This window comes from Callithrix jacchus, chromosome 4, assembly GCF_049354715.1.
Source record: "Callithrix jacchus isolate 240 chromosome 4, calJac240_pri, whole genome shotgun sequence".
Taxonomy (NCBI): Eukaryota; Metazoa; Chordata; class Mammalia; order Primates; family Cebidae; genus Callithrix; species Callithrix jacchus.
In genome coordinates this window covers 8357501-8380808 of record NC_133505.1, presented here as the reverse complement: position 1 = coordinate 8380808, position 23308 = coordinate 8357501, and the positions used below count along the sequence as shown (strand labels likewise).

At 41.2% G+C, this 23308-nt stretch overlaps 1 protein-coding gene across 2 annotated transcripts in view; it reads right to left on the bottom strand.

Annotated features, from left to right (window-relative positions):
* Positions 1-1697: 1697 nt before the first annotated feature.
* PRL (prolactin) overlaps positions 1698-23308 on the bottom strand; it is a 23091-nt gene continuing 1480 nt past the window's right edge. The window contains exons 2-6 of one of the 2 annotated variants that reach the window (XM_078370560.1): positions 21835-22010; positions 19885-19992; positions 17518-17697; positions 8964-9201; positions 1698-7295 (exon numbers count right to left, since the gene is read on the bottom strand). In XM_078370560.1, coding sequence (XP_078226686.1) covers positions 8965-9201; positions 17518-17697; positions 19885-19992; positions 21835-22010 — 701 coding nt within the window. In that variant the 3' untranslated portion in view covers positions 1698-7295; position 8964. Of the gene's footprint in view, positions 7296-8963; positions 9202-11990; positions 15097-17517; positions 17698-19884; positions 19993-21834; positions 22011-23308 lie in introns of those variants that run through there. The other variant, XM_078370561.1, reaches the window with a different exon arrangement.

Sequence of the window (23308 nt, the reverse complement as noted above, 5' to 3'; positions counted from 1 at the left end):
CAACCAGCCAGCAGATTGGAATGGAAGCATCTCCTTTTTCAGATACAAAGGCACAGATGGATAAACAGCCCCTCAAATGTGTCCAGCTGGCTTATGGCCTCTGCTGAGTGCCTAACTAAAGTCTATCTGTCTCCTAAGCTCGTATCCTTTTACTACATCACACTGTTTCTAAAGCTGGTTTCTTTTTAGATTAGAAAATGATAGTTATTCTCTTGAAATATGGGCTATTCCCTTGTTTAGAAGAAGATGAAGCCCAGAACCGTGTTCTCTGTTACCTAGCCCCTTTCCCAGCTGACCTGCCAGCCACAGTGACATTGAAATGTTATTATCCTCTAAAGAAAGACCTCTTTGTGTGGCTTTTTTAAAACTGCAAACTAGTCATTCTGGAGAAAAAAAAGGCAGGCAGCTTGAATTTGTACCCATAAGTTTGTTTTTGTGCCCATTACTCGTGTCCCTTTTCTTTAAACTGAACTTGTCAAACTGTTTTTGCAAGTATTCAAAATGTTGCCACCCATTTAGACCTCTCTAGAATATAAATTCTAAATGGTTTTGTATAGAACTGGAAAGTGTTAGTTTTGCTAACATTTAGAAAATTTGAAATTAAAATGGAAAGATGTGAAATGGTCAAAAAGGCAAGAGAAAAATCACCAGAGCCAAGATTACTTGCCCTGACTCACCAGCTCCATGGTTGCGTTTTCACTGAAGTTTCTGCTATCTTCTATCTTAAGAAAATGCAAATTTGAGTTACTCTTGCAAGATGCTAACGAAGTCAACTTTAAATCTAATAAAATAAAAAATATCCAGCAAATCCTCATGTAGAATTTAAAATAGGAAAATGAAAAGTCTAAAAGAAGCATAAATAATTTTTATGCACCTACTCTGTGCCAGAACCCTGCCAGGTATTTTAACCTAGTACCTCTTTCTCACCGTGACCCAAGAAAGCAGGCTTTATTCTCATTTCATAAATGAGGCATCTAAGGTCTTAATATCTGAGGTCATATATCTTGCCCAAGGTCACACAAGAAAGAAGTAAATAGAAAACCTAGAATCAGAACTAAGCTCTACCTCCAAAACCCATTTCTTTTTCATTTTATTAAACTGTTGCCTTGAATTTAAAAATACATGAAACAGTGACAAAACTACATTTTCATTGCCTAATAACTATTCTGGGAGAATTCTTGTAGAGTAATTCATACAGCGGTAGAACTTGCCAAGTAAACATATTTTTAATGATGATGACCAAAGCATACTCATAGTCATTTAAACAGGTGAGGATATCGTTATATTGCTCCCCTGTTTAAACAGGGTTTTCATTCATTTAAGAAATATGACATGATGCATGTTAGGAAGAGATAAGGCATGCCTCTGAGCCGCCATCTGAGGGGGTGAAGGCAGAGACCCCTGATGTGAGAGGAAAGACAGTGATGTAAAATGTATTTTATCTCAAAGAAGCATATGCCTTGAGGTCTTTTCATTTAAAGCATTAAAGTCCAATAAAAGAAAAAAAAAAACTACAGAATCTTTTTCTTATTTTCCTCATCAACACGAAACGATTTATCTTACTTGCCTTATGTTTTATGCCATAAATAGAAAATGTTGATAAAAATTACTGTGCAAATAATTCTAAACAATTATTTCAAATAAATTAGTAAAACATTATCTATTGAATTACACTGATCCATTAATATTGAATTGAGTAACATCACACAGCTTATCTGAATCAGTTATCACTTAAGTAAAATACACTAATCCAGGATTTTGCATTTCTCCTCCGTAAGAAAGAAGCATCGATGGAAAGCAATAGAGGAGCATAATCCAAACAGACCACATTAAGAAAATAGGTGGCCACAGAACCTGTGTGAAAAATCTCAGACTCACACTCTTGGCACCATTTCCCCTTGTGCCTCCTGGCTGTTCCTTTTTCCAAAAGACGCTACTCATCTAACTTGATGTGAAAACCCACCGTTGGGTCATTATCACCAGGTAATGGCAAATGCAGAGAAAACCCCGCACTTCCAAATCCTGGATTCTCTCATTCCCTGGGAATGTGCTGCTTTTCAGGAAGTATTCAGGTCCCTTCTGTCAGTAAGCTCCTCACCAGGACTCTCAGCCCCACTCCATGCAGGTTTGCTGCACCTCTCTGAATCTGAAAGCAGGTTAGCACAGCCTGATCTTTCCCAAGGATGGAGAATCTAATCACAGGCTCTTTCAGTGAGTCATCACTGCTCTTCTTGTCTATTCCATGCCTAGGAAGATTTGTTTGCTCTTCTTACTCACCAGTCTTATACCACCAGACAGCTTGGCTGCCTCTCAGTTATTTCATCTGTTCAACTAGTGTTTGGTCACTCCCCTCATCATGATGTGCAGCAGACGGCTTGGGTTGTCCTCCTTCCTGCCCAGCAGAGTTGTGTTACAATAAGCATGACTTCAGTGCCTGTCAGCTAACAGTGCTGTAAGCCACCACTTATAAACTCCCTTCATGAAATTTAATGAGGATGTTTCTTAAGTGGTTATCTCAGTCCATTTTCTGTTGCTTATAACAGAATACTTGAAACTAGGTAATATATAAAGAAAAGGAATTTGTTTCTTAAATTATGGAGGCTGAGAACTCCAAGGTTAAGGGGCTACAGTGGATGAGGGCCTTCTTGCTGGTGGGGACTCTCTTCACATTCCCAAGGTGATTGAGAGCATCACATAGTGAGGGGGCTGAGTGTGCTAGCTCAGATTTCTCTTCCTCTCTTACAAAGCCACTGGTCCCATTCCCATGATAACCCATTAATCCATTAGCTCATTAATCCGTGAATGGATTAATCTTACCCTCATGACCTAATCATCTCTTAAGGACTTTCACTTCTCAGTACTGCCATATTGTGGATTAAATTTCAGCATGAGTTCTGGAGGGAACGTTGAAATCATAGCAGTTGTGCGGCAACAAGTGATGTGCAGTTTCTGGCATGTAACGGTCTGAGACAGTCATACTGCTATCTTCCTCTTGACTTAACTTTGGTCTGGGATTCAACTTGGCATGCCCCATATGCTGACATCCCATAAAACATGCTACATTCTTTTATGTGGTTTTCTACTCTGTGCCAATCTGATGCCATGTTATTCATATGAATTTAATTTAAAACAATGTGTATTCGTCAGTTTTCATGCTGTTGATAAAGTCATACCTGAGAATGAACAATTTACAAAAGAAACAGGTTTATTGGACTTGAAACTGTTTCATGTGGCTGGGGAGACCTCACAATCATGGTAGAAGGTCAAAGGCACATCTCACATGGTGGCAGACAAGAGAAGAGAATGAGAGCCAAGTGAAATGTGTTTCCTCATATCAAAGCACCAGATCTCGTGAGACTTACTCACTACCAGGAGAACAGTATGGAGGAAATGCTCCCCGATTCAATTATCTCCCACTAGGTTCCTCTCATAACACATGGGAATTATGGGAGTACAGTTCAAGATGAGATCTGAGTGGGGACACAGAGCCAAACCATATTACAATGCAAAATCATTTATTCTTTGAAATATTCTTTTAATATCACACATCAACTCAGAGCAAGAAAACCTACCATTCAGCGAGGATAATTAGGAAAAAATATCAAAAGACATTATTTTGTTCTACCAATATAGACTAGTGTTTCTCACCACTGGAAGTATATTAGAATCTCCTATGGGACTTAAAAGAATTATAGATGCCTTAACTCCAGATTGCTCATGTTCCCTTCCAAAAGATCAAGCAGCTATTCTAGCTTTTTCCATGGTTCTGACATAGCAATATCTTGAATTCAATTCTGAGGCTCTTAAAGAAATGTGGCTAACTAATAAATACCTTGAGCATCTCTATTGTACAGTAAGAAATACTACTGAAGCCATGAAATGTGTTTATATTCCAACCAGAGTTTCCCCTTCCCACTGAGGCTGAGTCTAAGAATTCCAGCTGGTAAATGGATAAAAGGAATAAACTTCCATGTAAATAATCAGGAGACTGCAATTAGGGTCTACTTTTAATTTAAACCCGTCTGTGGTAGTCTGATTAAACCATTCACCTTTAAAAGAAAATAAGACCGTTCCCTTACAAGTCATTGCCTGAGTTATCCCGGATGCTCAGGTCGCAAGAATAGATACGTTCAGGCTATGTCAAATCTTAAATAAATACTGTAGGGCCTATGGGAAAGGAAAGAAACTCCAAAACCTAATGCTGCAACACATACCAAAGATTGAAAGCAGAATGTTCTTTATCATTTTTTAGGGTAGAATAGTTGGTTTCTAGAGAGCAACTCTAGAATTTATCTCCTTAGCAAAGTATGGCATTGTAGTCTATACAGGAAACCTCTCTAGATGCTTCAAGAAGAAGGAATTTAATATAGGAATTGATTTCACAAGCCATGAAAAGGCAAGAAGATCAGCAGGCAATGGAGGGTCCCATTAGAAACAACAATACTCTGCTGTCACCCCAAGAGCTGGAAAGACAAAGAGAGAAGGTGGTGTTATAAGACACCACAAAGCATGGCGGAAAACTGGATGAAACCGGTTCCACCTGCAGGAAAACTGAACCATGGTGGGCCTGCCTGGTGGGAGGTTGTGCTATCAAATGAGGTGCTCTCAGGCATGAGCTGGAATCATAAGGTTATATAGCCTCTGTCAGGGACACCAACTGAGACAGGAAGAGAAGGAAAAGTAAGCTGGCTTTTCCCTTCTTCCTGCAGCCACATCTCCTACCAGTGCCTTCCATCAGCTTAACATAATCAGGAGTTAGTGATAGACATCAGTGCTGGAGAAATATAGAGAATGGATCTGAGGCCAAAGAGGCAAGTTTCAGCCCAGATGGCATCCGTGGCTCCCAGCTCTATCACTTCACCACCCTGACGATCCAGCATCTCGGTTTCTGCTTCGTCTTGGATCGCATACTTCTATCTCTTTGTATGTTATGAATTCAAATTCACAAAAAGAAAGGGTACGTTTGGGTTGATTAGCCCTGCTCGATTTAAAGCAATGTTATTAGGTAGAGTTCTGTGGCAACACTATTTCTATAAAACTCCCTGTGATTGAGCCACTTACCCAATCAGCTATAGATTTCTTGACAAGTCACTTGGTATAAAGCAAGATAACTACACAAAGGAAACATCCGCAGTTCATGTTCTCAGGAAAGGGACATGTTACATCTAGAAGGTACTTGGAGTTTTTCTAAGAAATGATCAGTGTTATGAGCTGAATTTGTGCCTTTCTCCCAAATTCATATGTTGAAGCCTTACCCCCTAGTTGCTTAGAATGTAGCTGTATTTTGAGATAGGGTCTTTAAGAAGGTCATTAAGTTAACATGAGGTCATCTGGGTAGGCCTTAATCCCATATGACCAGTGTGTAAGAAGGAGAGACTAGGACACAGACACAGAAGGAAGACTGTGTGAAGACAGAGGAAGAGGACGGCCACATGCAAGCCAAGGAGAGAGGCCTCAGGAGAAACCTACCCCGCTGTCACCTTTATCTGGGATTCCTATCTTCCAAAATTGTAAGAAAATTAATTTTTATTGTTTGAGCGACTCAGCTTGTGGTACGTTGTTAGGGCAGCCCTGCCATAACATATAGTTGGTAATATTAGGCTGAACTGTGTGTATAGATCAGCTGTCTTTTGAAGATCAATGGTGTGTACAATATATTTAGTGATAAGTACTTCAGTCACCAGGTCTTTTTAACATTGGTCTCTGTGTTCGTCAGCAAGGGATGCCATAACAAAATAGCACAGAGCAACTGACGTAAACAACAGAAGTTTATTTCTTCACAGTCCTGGAGGCTGGAAGTCCAGATTGAGCTGTCAGTTCAGCTTCTCCTGAGGTCTCTCTCAGTTTGCAGATGACTGCCTTCTTACTGTGTTTTCATGTAGCCCTTTCTCTGGGCAAGCTCATCCCTAATTGTTGCTTCCTCTTTTTATCAGGACACCATTCATATTGGATTAGGGCTCACTCCTCTGACCTCATCTACCGTAATTATCTTTGTAAAGGCCCTATCTCTAAATACAGTCACATGAATTTTGAGGGAATATGATTCAATCCATTACAGTCTTCAAACGTTTAATCTTTTCTACTGTAGTGGTAGCTATTCAAAGTGTTCCCATCTGGGCAGCAAAGATCCGGTCTGGAGACCCATCTAGGACACTCCTTCTGAGTGTCATCAAGTTGATCACAAATTCTGATAATTAGTCTTTAGTTCTCTAAAACGGGAATCCAAACCCTTATCTCACAACATCTTCGTTGAAGTTAGACTTTTGATGAGAGTATTCTGTGCACTATGAGTGATAAACTTTCATCATTGATATCGATATCCTCTTGAGTACAGTGTAAGTCTTAATGTTTACTTCTATCTGGAAGGTCATCCTCCAAATAATCACCAGGTCCAGCCTATTCTTTCCCCCACTGACACATTGTCTAGGTTATATTTTCCACTGGGCCTTGGTGTGACTAGATCTTGTGTCCTACGTCATTTCCAAGATGATGACTATTTACAATTTTCTCACCTATAAATGGGATAATAATATGACCTGTTTCACAGGTGTTTTGAGGATTAAATAATTCAATAGCTGTGAAACACTTAAAACAGTGTTAACTTAGGCACTGTACAAGAGTCGGCTATTAACATCACCATCATTATTGCTAGAATTGCAGATAATTTTCTTATCTAAGTGATGGTGGTGTTGTCCTATTTGATTTCCCTTTACCAGGCTTATGCACCCTCTCCCCAGCTGCTGCAGGTGTGGGCTGGCACATGTTCAGACCTGCAACCTTTTCTAGAAGATTGCCCTTGGTTGATGGGGATCGACTCCCCTAAGATATCTGGGGATACTGTGTCTCAAACCCTGGAAGCAATCCACAGCCAATGACTGACTCATGGAGTCCCCTCTGTGTAGGACAAACTCCGCTGTGGGATTCACTGTCTAGGATTTTGCCACGGGAAAAATCTGAGGCTAGATGTTTTCTGAAACCTCATCTTTCCCTGCCCCACCTTGTTTCCCTTACCCTTTGCAGGGTTCTCCTGAAAACATTCCCTCAATGAATCACTTGCACAAGAATTTGCATGTCAGGCTCAGAATTTAGGGAACCCAACCTGGAAAACTCACCTTAGAATGAGAACACGTTTTATACATTTTCTTGTCTCTACCATGATATCTAATTTAACACCAGTCTTTTGTGAGGCATGTAAACAAGTGTTTTCTCGTTAATCAGTTGGAATAGCTTCAAAACATCTCCAGGAATAAACACTGGTGATTTCAGTTTCAAAGACCTAGAGACCAAGAACGTAGCTGCAAAATACAGAAACTGTGTGATGAAAAAATGTATTCGCCTAACTTAACAGCTGATGTAAATCACAGTTAGTTGAGAGCGGTGATTGCTATTAAATGTGAGTACTGCCAGAATGATAGGATCAAGTGTGTCACTTGGAAACTGCGTATGCACCCAGAGTAACTGCGGAGAATATTGTCATTGAACACTGTCATATGCCTTGTGGATGGATGTGTCATCTTAGTGACAGCACATGCTGCAGGAAGGGTCTCTGAGGAAGTCAGAGGACAGGTCTTTATCTCTTCAGTTCTCCTGAGATTACAGGAGCAAGTTTCAATTAAAGGCAATGAAAGAATGAGAGCATCTTACACTACTAGGAACAACCAGAAGTTTCTACCTTATTTAACCTTATCGTATTTCCAATTGACATAAAAGAAAAATAAAATATTATTCAAAGATATAGAAAGCCATGGGCATCTACAGTTGAATCAGCCTTGCCCTTCCCCTCATGGCTTTCTCATTAAAATCACATAAAGTGACATAGGAAAGAGCTTTTGAAATAGCAATGCACTATGTAATTATGTGGTACTAGATGATTATTATCAACATTGCTTAAAAAATACATTCCCACAGGTATACATAAGGTGTTTAATATACATTAGTCAAAATTTGTTTAGTGGCCAGTGGTAGAATCCCAACTTATACGAGTTCTACCTTTAAAAGTGCTCAATCTCTGGGCACAGGGAGTTCCAACAACATGTAGCACAAGTCAGAGTTCCAATTGTTAAAAGTCACCACAGAGCTGACTGGGGACAGCATTTCAGTAGAAAAGAAGGCACCAACTGGCACGATCTGTCAGGCATTTGAGAGCTATTAGGACTGCGTAACTAGGACATGATATCCAATGACTATTGCTACGTGATATTGATATTCTAAATCTGTGATTCTCAAACTCTAGCATGCATCAAAATCACCTGGACACTGGCAAAACACACAGGTTTCTGGGCTCCAGCGTAATGTTTCTAATCAAGAGGGTCTGAGGTAGAGCCAAAGAATTTGCATTGTTAACAACTTCAATGTGATACTGGTGCTGTTGGCTCTGGGACCCTCCTTTGAAAACCACTCTTCCAGAAAAAAATTAATGAAAAGGTGAAGGTGATTGACAGCTAATGGAAACCAAGTGTGAAAGCCAGAGGACTTCTGTGGTCTCTCACAGGGAATCCACTTTCTACAATAGGAGGGAAGAAAAAGCTGGACCAGGACCTGGCTTAACAGTGGCCAACTCCTGATAAGGGAAAATACTCAAACGAAGGCAGGCTGTTAGGTAAACATCAGCCCCTGGTTGGGAAAAATGAGATTTTTCTATTTGAAACTATAGAACCTGGACAAAGGCACCTCAAAATTTTGAAACCAGAGTGTTCTGAAACTTTGGAGCCTGTAGTAGTAGCCCATACGTCTCCCTAGGAGCTGGAATTCCTCCCTTGGTTGAAAATAAAGGAGAGGCTTCTCTCCTGCCAGTTTCCCCAGGCCCCAACCCGCACGAAGGATTCATAGGCATTGATCCCTAAAAAATACCCAATATGCCCAAATTTATCTCAGCATCTGCTTCTGAAGAACACATCTCCCAATGATGATGCTCCTTCTTAACCTGTGTGTGGACAGCACAGCCATGGATGTGTCAGACTTACCCTACAACAGCAGTTCTGTGGCACGAGAGTCTAAGAGGCATCTCTTCCGATCCAGTTTGAAAAAATCCAGGGAAAAGCCCTTACTTGTCTTGTTACAGGTAGTTAGCCATGAGCAGGGCAGGAGAGGGCTCTTCCACAGCACCCACTGGAAATTTTGGGCGATAGTTCGGGAGTTACTGCATTGCTTCTCTAAAAATGATATTTCGGCAGCCAGGGAGAGTCTCCTTATGATCCACACCTGTTAACATTGAGCGTGTTAATTGAACGCAGGCCCCAGAGAGAAGCAGCTTCTTGGGCATGCGTGTTAAGATACAAAATGGCAAAGTATGATGTTTGGGGGGAACACACATGACCCAAAAAAGGAAAAAAGCCTCAGACATGCATGTGTATAACTCCGTATACACGCTGCACATGCTCAGGGATAAGGAAAGCACTGTGCATGCAGGAAGACCACTCTAAGGGAAGAGTCATGGGAAAGAGGTGAGCCTATAAAGTCCTAGAATCGAGGCTAAAGGCTTTTTTTTTTTTTTTTTGAGACAGAGTCTCACTGTGTCACCCAGGCTGGAGCACAGTGGCACGATCTTGGCTCACTGCAACCTCCACCTCCTAAGTTCAAGCAATTCTCCTGCCTCAGCCTCCCGAGTAGCTGAGACTAAGGCATGTGCCACCACATACAGCTAATTTATGTATTTTTAGTAGAGACAAGGTTTTTCCATGTTGGCCAGGATGATCTTGATCTTTTGACCTCATGATCTGCCCGCCTCAGCCTCCCAAAATGCTAGGATTACAGGCGTGAGTCACCACGCCTGGCCAGGCCTTTTTTTTTTTTTTGGCTGTCTTCTCTTTTCTCCTTTTGACCTTCAGACACCCACTTGGATCTCATCCAAGGGTTCTTTCCTGTTCTAAAGCCTTTTTTGTTTTGAGACAGAGTCTTGGTCTGATGCCCAGGCTGGAGTGCAGTGGCAGGATCTTGGCTGTCTTCAACCTCCACCTCCCAGATGCAAGCAATTCTTCTGCCTCAGCGTCCTAAGTAGCTGGGATTATAGGCATGAACCACCACACCCAGCTAATTTTTTTAATTTTTAGTTCAGATGGGGTTTCACCATTTTGTCCAGGCTGGTCTTGAACTCCTGACCTCAGGTGATCTGCCCACCTCAACTTCCCAAAGTACTAGGATTACAGGCATGAGCCACTGCACCCGGCCACTTTAAAGGCTTTTAAAGAAACTTCCATCCCTGTTCTGGAACTTGCCTTGGTCCCTTTTTCTGCTTTATACCCTTCAGTAGAATTCTTCTAAGGCAGCAAGAACTGAAGTTGCTACAGCCCCATAGGGATACTCCACCAGCAACTCAGATCTCTCCCACCGCTAACAATCTGGCTTGGGTTATGTGCTCACAAACTTTGGGTGAATCACTCACTATATCCAGAGCCAGGAAGAACATGATAAGAACATCCTGGTCCAAGCCTTCACTCCTGTGGCCAGAAGCCGAGGACTATCATGAAAAGGAGGAGAAGGTATGAATGGACAGGAATGACAGCAAACAGTTCTGAATGTGACTGATGCTAATTTATACCCAAATCCTATTATATGTCCTCCATTATTTTGAAAGCTTAAAAAAGAGAGAGATGGGGGAGGATCCAAGATGGCCGAATAGGAACAGCTTGGGAGTGCAGTTCCCAGCAAGAACAGCGCACAGGATGAGTGCTCACTGCATTTCCAAACAAGTTTTCACTGCTGACAGACCAGGAGATTCCCGGGCAATATCCAGGAATACAACTAACAAAGGATGTAAAGGACCTCTTCAAGGAGAACTACAAACCACTGCTCAAGGAAATAAGGGAGGACACAAACAAACGGAGAAACATTCCATGCTCATGTTAGGAAGAATCAATATCGTGAAAATGGCCATACTGCACAAAGTTAGTTATAGATTCAATGCTATCCCCATCAACCTACCAATAACCTTCTTCACAGAACTGGAAAAATACACCTTAAACTTCAAATGGAACCAAAAGAGAGCCCGCATAGCTAAGACAATCCTAAGCAAAAAGGACAAAGCTGGAGGCATCACGCTACTGGGTTTCAAGTTATACTACAAAGCTACACTCATCAAAACAGCATGGTACTGGTACCAAAACAGAGATATACACCAATGGAACAGAACAGAGGCCTTAGAGGCAATGCCACACATCTATGGCCATCTGATCTTTGACAAACATGACAAAAACAAGCAATGGGGAAAGGAGTCCCTGTTTAATAAATGGTGTTGGGAAAACTGGCTAGAAGTGTGCAGAAAGCAGAAACTGGACCCCTTCCTGACACCTTACATTAAAATTAACTCCAGATGGATTAAAGACTTAAACATAAGACCTAACAGCTTAAAAACTCTAGAAGAAAACCTAGGCAAAACCATTTAGGACATAGACATAGGCAAGAACTTCATGACTAAAACACCAAAAGCATTGGCAACAAAAGCCAAAATAGACAAATGGGACCTAATTAAACTCCAGACCTTCTGTGCAGCAAAAGAAACAATCATTAGAGTGAACTGGCAACCAACAGAGTGGGAAAAAATTTTTGAAATCTACCCATCTGACAAAGGGCTAATATCCAGAATCTACAAAGAACTAAAACAGATTTACAAGAAAAAAACAAACAAACCCATCCAAAAGTGGGAGAAGGATATGAACAGACACTTTTCAAAAGAAGACATGTATGAGGTCAACAAATGTGAAAAAATGCTCATCATCCCTGGTCATTAGAGAAATGCAAATAAAAACCACATTGAGATACCATCTCTCGCCAGTTAGAATGGCAATTATTAAAAAATCTGGAGACAACAGATGCTGGAGAGGATGTGGAGAAACAGGAACAGTTTTACACTGTTGGTGGGAGGGTAAATTAGTTCAACCATTGTGGAAGACAGTGTGGCGATTCCTCAAGGACCTAGAAATAGAAATTCCATTTGACCCAGCAATCCCATTACTGGGTATATACCCAGAGGATTATAAATCATTCTATTATAAAGACACATTCACACATATGTTCATAGCGGCGCTGTTTACAATAGCAAAGACCTGGAACCAACCCAAATACCCATCGATGATAGACTGGACAGGGAAAATATGGCACATATACACCATGGAATACTATGCAGCCATAAGAAATGATGAGTTCATGTCCTTTGTAGGGACATGGATGAATCTAGAAGCCATCATTCTCAGCAAACTGACACAAGAACAGAAAATGAAACACCACATGTTCTCACTCATAGGTGGGTATTGAACAATGAGAACACATGGACACAGGGAGGGGAGCATCACACACTGGGGTCTCTTGGGAGGCCAAGGGAGGTACAGCAGCGGGGTGGAGAAGTTGGGCAGGGATAACATGGGGAGAAATGCCAGATGTAGGTGATGGGAGGATGGAGGCAGCAAACCTCATTGCCATTTGTGTACCTATGCAACAATCCTGCATGATCTGCACATGTACCAGAACCTAAAGTACAAAAAAAATGTTAAAAGTGAACATTTCTTATGTTTTGGCCAAACTTATTATTAGTGATACTGTATAATGCTGTATGTACTAACATCTCAGTTCCTACTGTTCAGAATATAGGAAACCTACTTCATAAAATGTCGTAAGTTAATTGTTAGGCTGTCTTCCTATTTTTGCCTATTATATTCCATTAAGCCTTCAAACTTCATGACGAAGCCGTCCCAGGCATGCCACCTTAGAAGTGTCCTTGTGCTGACATCCATGTCCCTCAGCTGTTCTTTGAGTCACGTAGCACTTCGTTTAGCATCACCCATCATACCGTTTGCTCTACCACGCAGCATAGTACTTTTCATACTTAGATAAGGGCAGGACTCAGATAAAAACAACCCTAGCTATGAGGAGAGATACTTTTTTGAGGGGTTGGGGAGATGTTCCTATGAGCATGGGAAAGTTTTCTCTGAAGAGAGGTGGAAAATTGACTTGATTTCTGATCCGAAGACGTGCCAAGTTCTGCCTGTCTCTAGAACTACAGCCACTCGGTTGGAAAGGGCAAAGAATGCTCCTAATACAAGCGAGAGTTCCAAGAAGGGAAGAAAGAAAAGGAAAGTAGAGGAATATGTGAGATAATATTTGCTTTTAGGGTGTAAAAATTAAGGCAGATTTAGGTCTTCACCAGGGGCAGTATCCTAATAGTATCTCATTCTTTAAGAGCCAAACCGTTTTTGTTCATGTTTCTTCTTCGTATCTTTCCTCCCTTCTCTCTCCCTTCCTCTTAGTTCTGCCCCCCTCACCTTTTTGTTTAATGTCTATCAGAATGTTGAAAGTGATGTTTCCCAATGTCAGTTTTCTAGAAATCCCTGCTAAAGCCCAGAAGCTGCTGCAAAGCCAGCCTGGCGATACCACTGCCTTCTAAGCGGAACTTGCAGTGAGGTCAGGCCTCACATTAGGTTCTTTAGAGGCCACTGAACAAGCTTAGGGACCCTCAACCAGTCACCTCTGTCCATACTCAATAAATAGATTAGGTATTTGAAGAGGGTGTTATAACTCAGTGACCTAGAAGAGAATGTTTGTGAGCTCGACTCTCCAAGATAATTGCTGATAGAGATAATTACTCACTAGGTTTACAAGAAGGAAAGACTAGTATCTCATTCCTGAGGTGAATGTCTGCTAAGGAATCCAACCTCTGATCTACTCTGTGTGTATGTCAATGGGAGAAGAGAATCGGTAGAGACTCCGGGAAGGGGTCAGCCGTGACCCAGTACTATTGTTACTCCATTGCTTGGAGAGGTTATGATGCATGAGTTTGCTGTGGGGCAGTTGACATAGCTGACCTCATGCCAGTTTTCTTCAACAGAGTTCCTGCAGGGTGAGGGGAGAAACAGCAGAGGCCGTGGAGAATGCCACAGACCAAAGAGCTATGGGGTGAACAGGAGAATCAAGCCAGAGCATCTCCCCGGAAAGAAACTAGATACTGTGTCATGTCCCCACTGGCTGGTATCCTGGAAATTACAAATCAGCTCCACTAGAAAGATACCCATTACTCAGAGAAAAATCCAAGGTCGGTCCCTGTCAGCAAGGGGAAGGCTCTAATAGTCCTAAGTCAGTGATGTTTGAACTTTGTCATTCCTCCTAATCCTCTATCCTATTCCCACACAGCCGGAGGAATGGAGATCCAGAAGAGGGAGGGGGAAGAAAAGTTGTAGGAACTGACCACATCTGCTTTCTCTGTTGGGTCCCTTGAGGCAACGCAGGGAGGGAGTAAAGCATTAAATAATATAAATATGGAGTTGAAACCTGACTGACCTGGACTTGTTAGACCCAGAATTACTAGAACATGAAATGTGTGAAAGATGATGCAAAAGAGATGGGAATTCAGGAGAGCATGATTGAACACCGCTATTAGAAAAGGAGAAAGCCGTATCATGTTTATATCCTAACAATTTTTAGACTGCTCGGTAAACTTCGTGCTATTTGGAGGCACTGCAATTGCACAGTACTTATATTGTCTGTCATAACACTGAAAGTTAACTGACAGCGTGCCTGGTTTTCATCAAGAATCCTGAGAATTCAGTAATCTTCATAGGATGACTAGCATGATTCATAATCTAACTCTTTGATCTAATAACTCGACCCACAATAATCTACTGCGATTTTTTAAAGTAAGCTGTCAATTGTCTTACGTGCAAGGCTAGCTTCTGTTATTTGTTACATATTCTGATAAGAACTTCTCAATGGGAGTGATAGATTTTCTATTGTATGAAGAGAAGAAACTTTGACAAATTGGCCTTTTAGACGCTGCTGTCTCTCGGTAGTCGGTTTTTATTTTTTAAGAGGAAAGCTGTTACATCGAGGCATGCGTTCAAAAGAGATTGAACTAAAAGAAGCTTGCAGTGGGCTGGATCACTGAGGACCTTCTCAGAAGCAGATGAAACGGATGTGGGCTCAGCAGTTGTTGTCGTGGACGATTCGACACTTCAGGAGCTTGAGATAATTGTCGATCTTATGTGAATCCCTGCGCAGGCAGTGGAGCAGGTTATAATAAGCAAAAAGGCGAGACTCTTCATCAGCCATCTGCAGGGATGGAAGTCCCGACCAGACAGAGTAGACCGCGTTTTCTCTGGTTTCAGGATGAACCTAACCACACAAAGAGAGTGACTTATTCTTCATATTACTAGTATTTGTATGTCCTTGCTCTTTCTGACTGTTGAATTTAGATTTGAGATTGAGATAGGAACGTACAGTTTTAGCCAAAGGCAATGATTTTTGTTTATCTGGGCCAGTGTATCAGAAACCGATTAATTTGAAATCTAGAAGAAGAATGCATGTTTAGGTTTTCTGACATCAACGTCATTACAGAAAGTACGTGTCTGCAGAAGCAGACAGATGAGGAACAGGAACATGGACGTGACCAAGAGGCAGGGAGTAGCTAGCTTTGGTTCTGTCACCTGAGGAACGGTTTCGTTTCCTGAGTCTTGTCCCTGATGTGTCCTTTGTGCTTTACTCTTCCTGGCATCGTTTATTTTCTTCCTGCTTTGAACTCAACCTAGTCCCTGAATAGCATATGTTCCAAAAACTTTAGACATGATGAAGACTGTCCTGGTACTTGATGCTTTGGGTAGTGATGACCATGACTAAGAAAACCTGCTTACACAGTCAGGAGATTTTCATTTCCTCAAGTTTCTAGGAGAAACAATTGCTTTCTTTTGAGGTCCCTGGGGTGGCAGGTGCTGGGAAAAGCACCTACAAGAAAGGGGTACAGGCCAGGGACAGTGGCTGACGCTGGCTCATGCACTTTGGGAGGCTGAGGCAGGTGGATCACTTGAGGGCAGGCGTTTGAGACCAGCCTGACCAACGTGGTGAAACCCCATCTCTACTGAAAATACAAAAATTAGCCAGGTCTGTTGGTGCATGCCTGTAGTCCCAGCTACTTGGGAGGCTGAGGCACAAGGATCTCTTGAACCCGAGAGGCAGAGGTTGTAGTGAGCTGAGATCATGCCACTGCACTCCAGCATGGGTGACAGAAAGAGACCTTGTCTCAAAACAAAAAAACGTTGGGAGGCTGCTTGCCGTAGCCCTGCAGTGGTGAGGGATGTGTGGTAGGGTTGGGGGCATGGCTGTGATGAGAGGAGGCCGAACAGCACAACAGACAGCGTGCTATGTTTCTTCACGCTCTATCAGCCTTTGCAAACCAGGAATGCCCAGAGGTCTCAGAGACCAAGTGACCATTTAGCAACTTTAGGGACGTCAGCTGGTTTGGAGAGCTCTTAGGTATATGAAACCGGGACAAATGTAGACACCGATATTCTAAACCTTTTCCTACAGAGAATATTTTTTAAATCTGGGATTTCCTATCGGAATTTAAAGTGTGTGTGTGTTTGTGTGTATTTATTGACTTGCTTTATGTTTTTATTTTTAATTTTTGATGTTTGAGTCCTAAGACAAAATTTACTGTGTAAGGAATAATGATATGAACGAGAATAAATCCGCGTAAAGAAAAGAGAACAGAAAATAAAGTACTATCGAACAAATTAGGAACCTCAGAAATTAGGTTCGCAGTAAGGAAGAAAATAACTGGAAAATCAAGGTGTTTATTTCATACGTCCCAAGGTTAAAATGTGCTTTATCTTCGTGTTGGACATATTTTTCTCCCATGAAAATGACAAAAATGATACATGATAACATGTACTTAGCACACAAAAAGAGAAATACGAAATTGTTCCTGTTATTATTCCTGGAATCATATATTTCTCTTTAGATGGTCCATTATCCCTGAAAACCTCAAAAGCTGTTTATCTCACTAATGTTGAAATCATCCCATCTGAATAGAGAGATCTATTGCAAATACTAACACAATCTAAATGTAACAAATTATTTGGGGAGATTAAATGCAATGACATGAGTTTTGATTTTCGAGTCCCAAGAAAAACAAAATTTAGAATGAGCCAACTTTCCACACATTACAAAATAAAGATATTTCAGAAAAGATATACCCCTTTCTTTTGTGACTCCCTGAAATCTAGCGCTTGTGGACCCCCTGAAATCAATGCGACGTGTGCGCATCGATGTCATGGTCGCATCATGTTGACATCTGCTCCTCCCTGACAAGTGTGTGCGGCAGGTCAGGGGTGAGTGGTTGAGGGCTCATCCAATCTGATTTTGGTTTTCTTCTTTCCCCGCTTGCACTCTCATCCTCTGGTGAGGGGAGATTTTCAACAGTGAGCGCCCTGGGATACTCTGCAGAAAAACATCTATCTTGCAGATTCTATTCTCTAGTTTTCTCTCCCTTGAAAATACTTAACTTCCTATCCTCAGGAAGGTGCAAGTCTTTGGAAGTTTTGCGTATAGTGTAGGGAAAATGGCACCTGTCACATAGCACTCTAAGATTCATTTACATTAGAACCTGTGACTAGGAATGACTAGGCTCTTGCTTTATTTAATAGTGGTCTAAACTACGGAATGCCTAAATTTCCTTCCTTCAAAGGGAAATATTTGTCATCACAGAGGTCACCGCTTATATTAATGAGAAAAACAAAGAAGCACCACGAGGCTGCTCACCTGGCTTAGTATCAGCTCCATGCCCTCTAGAAGCCGTTTGGATTGCTCCTCAATCTCTATGGCTTTGGATAGGATGGCCTCCGGGGCTTCTTGCATACCGCGTACTTCCGTGACTAGATGGTACAGAGGCTCATTCCAGGATCGCAGTATGCTGACTATCAGGCTCAGAAAGTCTTTTTGCTACAAAATCGTATACAACAATTGTATTAAAATAGATAAAATACAATGGGGTTAGTTACATGTGATTTTTGCTTAGAGAGGCTGGACTGTCTTTTTATTCCTATGTGTAGGTATATTTTTCTTTAGGTGACAGAAGTTATAGAAATGTAAAATTTAAACTACTGACCTACACTTTGCTAAAATAAAACAGAAATCTGGCTTCTTTCAATGACTACTTTTTCTGATGAGAGTTCTAATTGATAAAAATGAAGAATTTTGTTTTTCCTCTGAAATTCTACCATCTGTCCACTTAGTAAGATCTTTTGTAATTGTCTGATTTGCTTGTCCCTGGGGAGACACTAAAATTTTGCTGGAACTCAGTAGGTGCCCAGAGTATCTGACTCATGAGAAACAGATTCCACTGGGTCCATATCAAGGGGCCCAAATCACTCTCCTACAAGCATTCATTCACACTAATGATTCAGATTGTTCCTTGAACTGTTCATTTTTGATTTGTAGTTTTATTTGGGGATCCTAGAAAAAAGAGACATTGTAGATGACATGGAATTCATTAACATGGTTTCCTCGATCTAGACAACCCCTTGCCCCATGCTGCTAGCACAGCAGTCTGTTCTCTTGGCTTACGCAGGTGCATAGAATGGAACCAGCGTTATCTTGAATAACCATGGAACTCACAACGGAGTTCGAGCTGCCTAGTTTTTTTCTTACTACTGGGATCCTGCAGGAGACTCCAAGTAGCTGATTGTCTCTGATGTAAAATGCTTGCTTTGTAGACGTCTCTGAACTAGTCTAGTGGCAACAAAATGAAGAGTAAAGAAGAAGTCAACAGACTTTGCAATGGGAAGATGTGCTGGGATATGAAAGAAAGGAGCTATAAAGAGGTACAGGCCATAAAGTGCGTGTCAGCGCAGTTCTTCCGGGAGCATTGCAACACGGTGACTAAGCATGAGGGCTGTGAACTGAACGAAGCCCAGGCTCACCACTTACTTACCATGTGACTGATACAAATTCCATAACCACTCTGAGCCTCAGTTTCCTTATCTCAGTGAGCGTAATAACAATACCTTGTGTTAGACGATTTTTATGAGGATTGAATATAGTAATGCATGTAAAGTGTCTGGCAGTGTAGCACAAGTTGAACATTCCTAATTCAAAAAGCTGAAATCTGAAATACTCCAATGAGTATTTTTTTTTTTTTTAGCATCATGTAGGTGCTCAGAAAACTTAGGATTCTGGAGTATTTGGGATTTCAGATTAGTGATAACTGAACCCGTGGATCTCAGTAAACATTTCCTCTTCCTCCTCCTTCTCCCCGTTCTCTTTCTCCTCCTTCTGTTGTTATTGTAATTATTATTAATGAACAGAGCACACAGAAATGTTGGTGCCATTCCTAAAACTGTAAATGGAGAATACACTGTATTTGTAGGGGGCATGTACATAAAGATGTTTGTTTTAAATCATATTAAGACTGATTATGGTGGACAACCGAAAGGGAGAGATCATAACGATAGAGGATTGAAGCTGAGATACATGACTGGGGCTTGATAGACAGACTTCGTAGTCATCAGAACAGTGGTGATTGTTGTAGCTGTGAAAAGCAAAGTGTAATGTCTTACAGGATCTGTTTATTGTGAGAGGAGTGGTGACTTTTAACTAAGAAGAAAGAGAGGGCAGAGAGTCAGCGAAGAACGAAGCAGGTGTCAGAGAAGCAGAAATAGAACCAGAGTAGAGTCTTGAAAGTCCAGAAGAGATGGTTCAGATGGTGCAGGGGTCAGTAATGTAACGCGCTGTTGATGTAGGAGCCACTAGTAACGTGTAATAAATAAAACTGCATTTGTTTTTCTTACATATGCGTAAATGTATATTTAGCCATAGACGTCCAATTCACTTCAAACTTTCATATAGAATATATACAGACTTAGCAATGAGGCATTGGTTAAAATGACGTTATCTGCAAGGACAATTTATGGATCTACTATTTAGGTTGCTGCTGCCATCTTTACTTAGCATTTGATTTGACTCATATTTCATCAATGATATAATTTTTTGATCGCTTAGTCTTCCTGTATTTTTCCCTGCACGTACCATTACCACTAGCTATTACAGCACCTTTGACAAACTATCACCATGATAATACACGTGCACTGCCTTGGTTGTTTTGGTGCAAAGCCTGGATGAAGGACTCACACTGATCTGCTGGGCTTGCTCCTTGTCTTCGGGGGTAGCGAGGGAAGAAGTGTGACAGCTGTTGAGGGCCTTGCTAATGAACCCCCGGCCTTGGGTATACCGTTTATCCTAGAAATAATGAAACAAATTCAAGTAGTTGGGGTTGTTTGGGCATTGAATAAATGAATCTACTACCAGAATACTAATATATTTGACAGATGTGTAATTTTTAAAAATTAGAACTACATAAAAATGGAAACTAAAGAAAGTAACCCTTTTGCCTACTTCCCACCCATTATCTCTATAATCTAATTTTTTCATCTAGTTTTTCTAAATCTCAATCTCTTCCCTTCTTCGCAATTCTCTTGTTTATTTTCACCGTTCACACAGTCACACAAGTCACTGTTTGGAAAGCAGATGCTAAATACAGCAAAAATATGGAACATTAAATGTTGTATTGAGAATCATCTTTCTTCAGTGTTTCAGCCAAATGCCATAGTACAAATATATTTACCTTTATTCATTTAATCTCTTATTTACTGTGGGTCCAAACTGATAGACTTCTGTTAATAGGCATTAGAAAACCTAGCTGTTCTCTAAAAAGTTTCTGATCCCGCACACCTGTACCTTACCAAGTTTATCCAAGACATGGAATACAACTTTTTTTTTGATCATGACAAAATAAGTCAGAAGCACAGGGCACACAATTTTAGGAACTATCAACAATGGACTGAGGATAAGAACAGCTTAAAAAAGGAGCTAACACATTGACAGGAAAGAGTAGTCCTTAGTAAAACTTATAAAAGTGTAAAAGAATTACTAGGAAGGTTTGGAAGACAAAAGATGGCCAGTCAAAAATGGAGGATGAAAGAGAAATCAGAGGGAAAAAAATTTGCACTTTTATAAATGCAAATTTAGTCTCTATGGAGGCCCTTGATTTATTAAAGCACCAGTTGATTGTTTGCTTCTTGATTGACCTAGAAGAGTTAACCTATGATTTCCAAAACAGGTTGATTGGAAATAGAGTTCCTATTACTGAAAAAGAAAAGAGGGAAGGAAGGAAGGAAGGAAGGAAGTAAAGAAGGAGGAAGAAAGAGAAGGAAGGAGGGAAAGAAGGAGGGAGGGAGGAAAGGAAGAAAGGAAGGAAGCAGTGAAGGAAGGAGGGACAGAGGGAGGAAAGGAAGGAAGAAAGGAGGGAGGGAGGGAAGGGAGTGAAGGAAGAAACAGGAAGAAAGGAAGGAAAGGAGGGAGGGAAGAAAGGAAGGTAGGAAGGAAGAAGGAAAGGAAGGAAGAGAGGGAGGGAAGGAAGGTAAGGACGGAAGGAAGGACGGAACAAAGGTAGGAAGGAAGGGAGTGAGGGAGGAAAGAAGGAAGGAAAGGAAGGGAGGGAAAGAAGGAAAAAAGTCCTGGTTTCCAATTTCAAATTAGTACTTTATTGTAATTATAAACCCATATACTGAAAATCTCAAATGATTTCTAGCATTTTGGGGTTTTTGAAAAGTTATTATTTGTTTATTTTCCCCAATATGAATTCAGCTCAGTTTAATTCTATTCAATCCACCCAATTCACTGCAGCGCAGTTCTGCCTTACTGGATTGTATTCCTTGCTAAGTGAAGAATGCCTGTGGAGTATGACCCCTACGTTTAAATCACAAGAAATCAACTCTTCCTTCTCCTCAGCCCCACCTGAGCATGCTTTAGGTCAGGTGTTTAATTTTTGTTTTAGTTTTAAAAAATAATGCGAGTTAAAGAAAAAATTTAAAAATCATTATATTCTTTGAGAATCTTTGAGATTTTATGGCATTGTCCCTTTCTTCTTGTTCCACATGTTAGGAGCTGATGTCTTCTTTTACATGTTAAAGTGTATCCTTTGAAACTGGGCTCAGGAGGTTTTCTAGGTGAAAGTGCAGCATAGCCCCACGGTTCACTTGAAGGCTCCTTCAGGGAGGAAGCCCGAAGCATGGTACTTACAAATTCGCTGAACATTTCTGAGGAGAGGTTATGGATGTAGTGGGACAGGACGACGGCGCGGTCAAAGAGGTCTCGAAGGGTCACCTGGCATCTGACAGCCCCGCCGGGACAGACGGGCAAGGGAGTCACACTCTGCCACAGAAGCAGGTTTGATACCAGCAGCAGCAGGAGGGACCCTGTTTACATAAGAGCGAGAGCCACTCTGAGATGATCTATTTCAGGGAGGTTTTCAACAGCAATCCGGCCGGGGACAGCCTTATCGCTCCCCACTGTCCTCAGCTACCTGCTTTGGTATTGCAATTCCTGGGATGGGGGAAGAATCAACGTCTTCCACTGTGTAGATGTACATATGTAATGATGTTTGCACAAATATATAGTTGGAGAAGTGGGTGACTTCCTGCATTTTTGTATGTCTTCTAGAAGTGCTTTTGTACTTTGCAAACATTTGGAGCTTAAATTAATTCTGAGCTAGGGTGTTTGGATCATTCTCTTAAGGTAGTTTAATGTCTTGGGAGTTTCTGCAGATTTTCAGCAGTCAGGCTGTCCAGGGGCTTGTGTTTTTTTTTTAACTAGGTGTGTCTGATATTTACTTTTTAGACACTGATATAACAAAAACAGCTCAGTGGATCACTTTGATTTATCTTCCTGCCTGATGAGAATAAACACATGATTGTTTGACGGCTAATACTGAGTATGAAGAGAATTCTAACATAAAAATAATGCTGTAGTTTAGATCTGCTAACTCACCATCCTAATCCCATACATTTTTTTGACACTCTGCCAAAAGCATTGAATTTTTTTTTTTCTATATTTGTGCTTCATAATAACCTTGTGAGAGGCACTGGGCCGTTGCAATTATCATCAAATTCTATTGATGAAACAGATGGCTAAGGGAGGTTAAGTGATTTTCCTCAAGTCCTGTGATTAGTGAGTGAGAGAGGCAAGATGCCAACACTGTGGTCTGTGCACGTCCTCTTGTCACGTCGCACACACCTGTGGACTCTCAGTCTGCATCTGTGTAATGGGGACCACATCAGTAGCCGTGATGGCTCAGGTTTGCATAGGTTGTTGCCATTGCTTATAAAGAACAAGTTCTTTGCCTTGGATTGACTGCATCACAACAGAGGCACCAGAAAACCTGATTTTATCCACGTTTCCTACTCTAACTACAAAACACTCTGACCACTGTTGAAGGTTTTCGAAGCTTTGACACTGATCAGAGATGGCTTTGTCATCAATCTGCTATCTCAGCAAATGGACAGTTACAGCCCTGTAACATATCAACAATTCATACTTTTTTTTGTTTTAGACGGAGTTTTGCCCCGTCACCCAGGCTGGCATGCAGTGGTGCGATCTCGGCTCACTGCAATCTCTGCCTCCCAGATTCAAGAGATTTTCCTGCCTCAGCCTCGTGAGTAGCTGGAATTACAGGTGCATGCCACCACACCCAGCTAATTAAAAAAAATATTTTTAG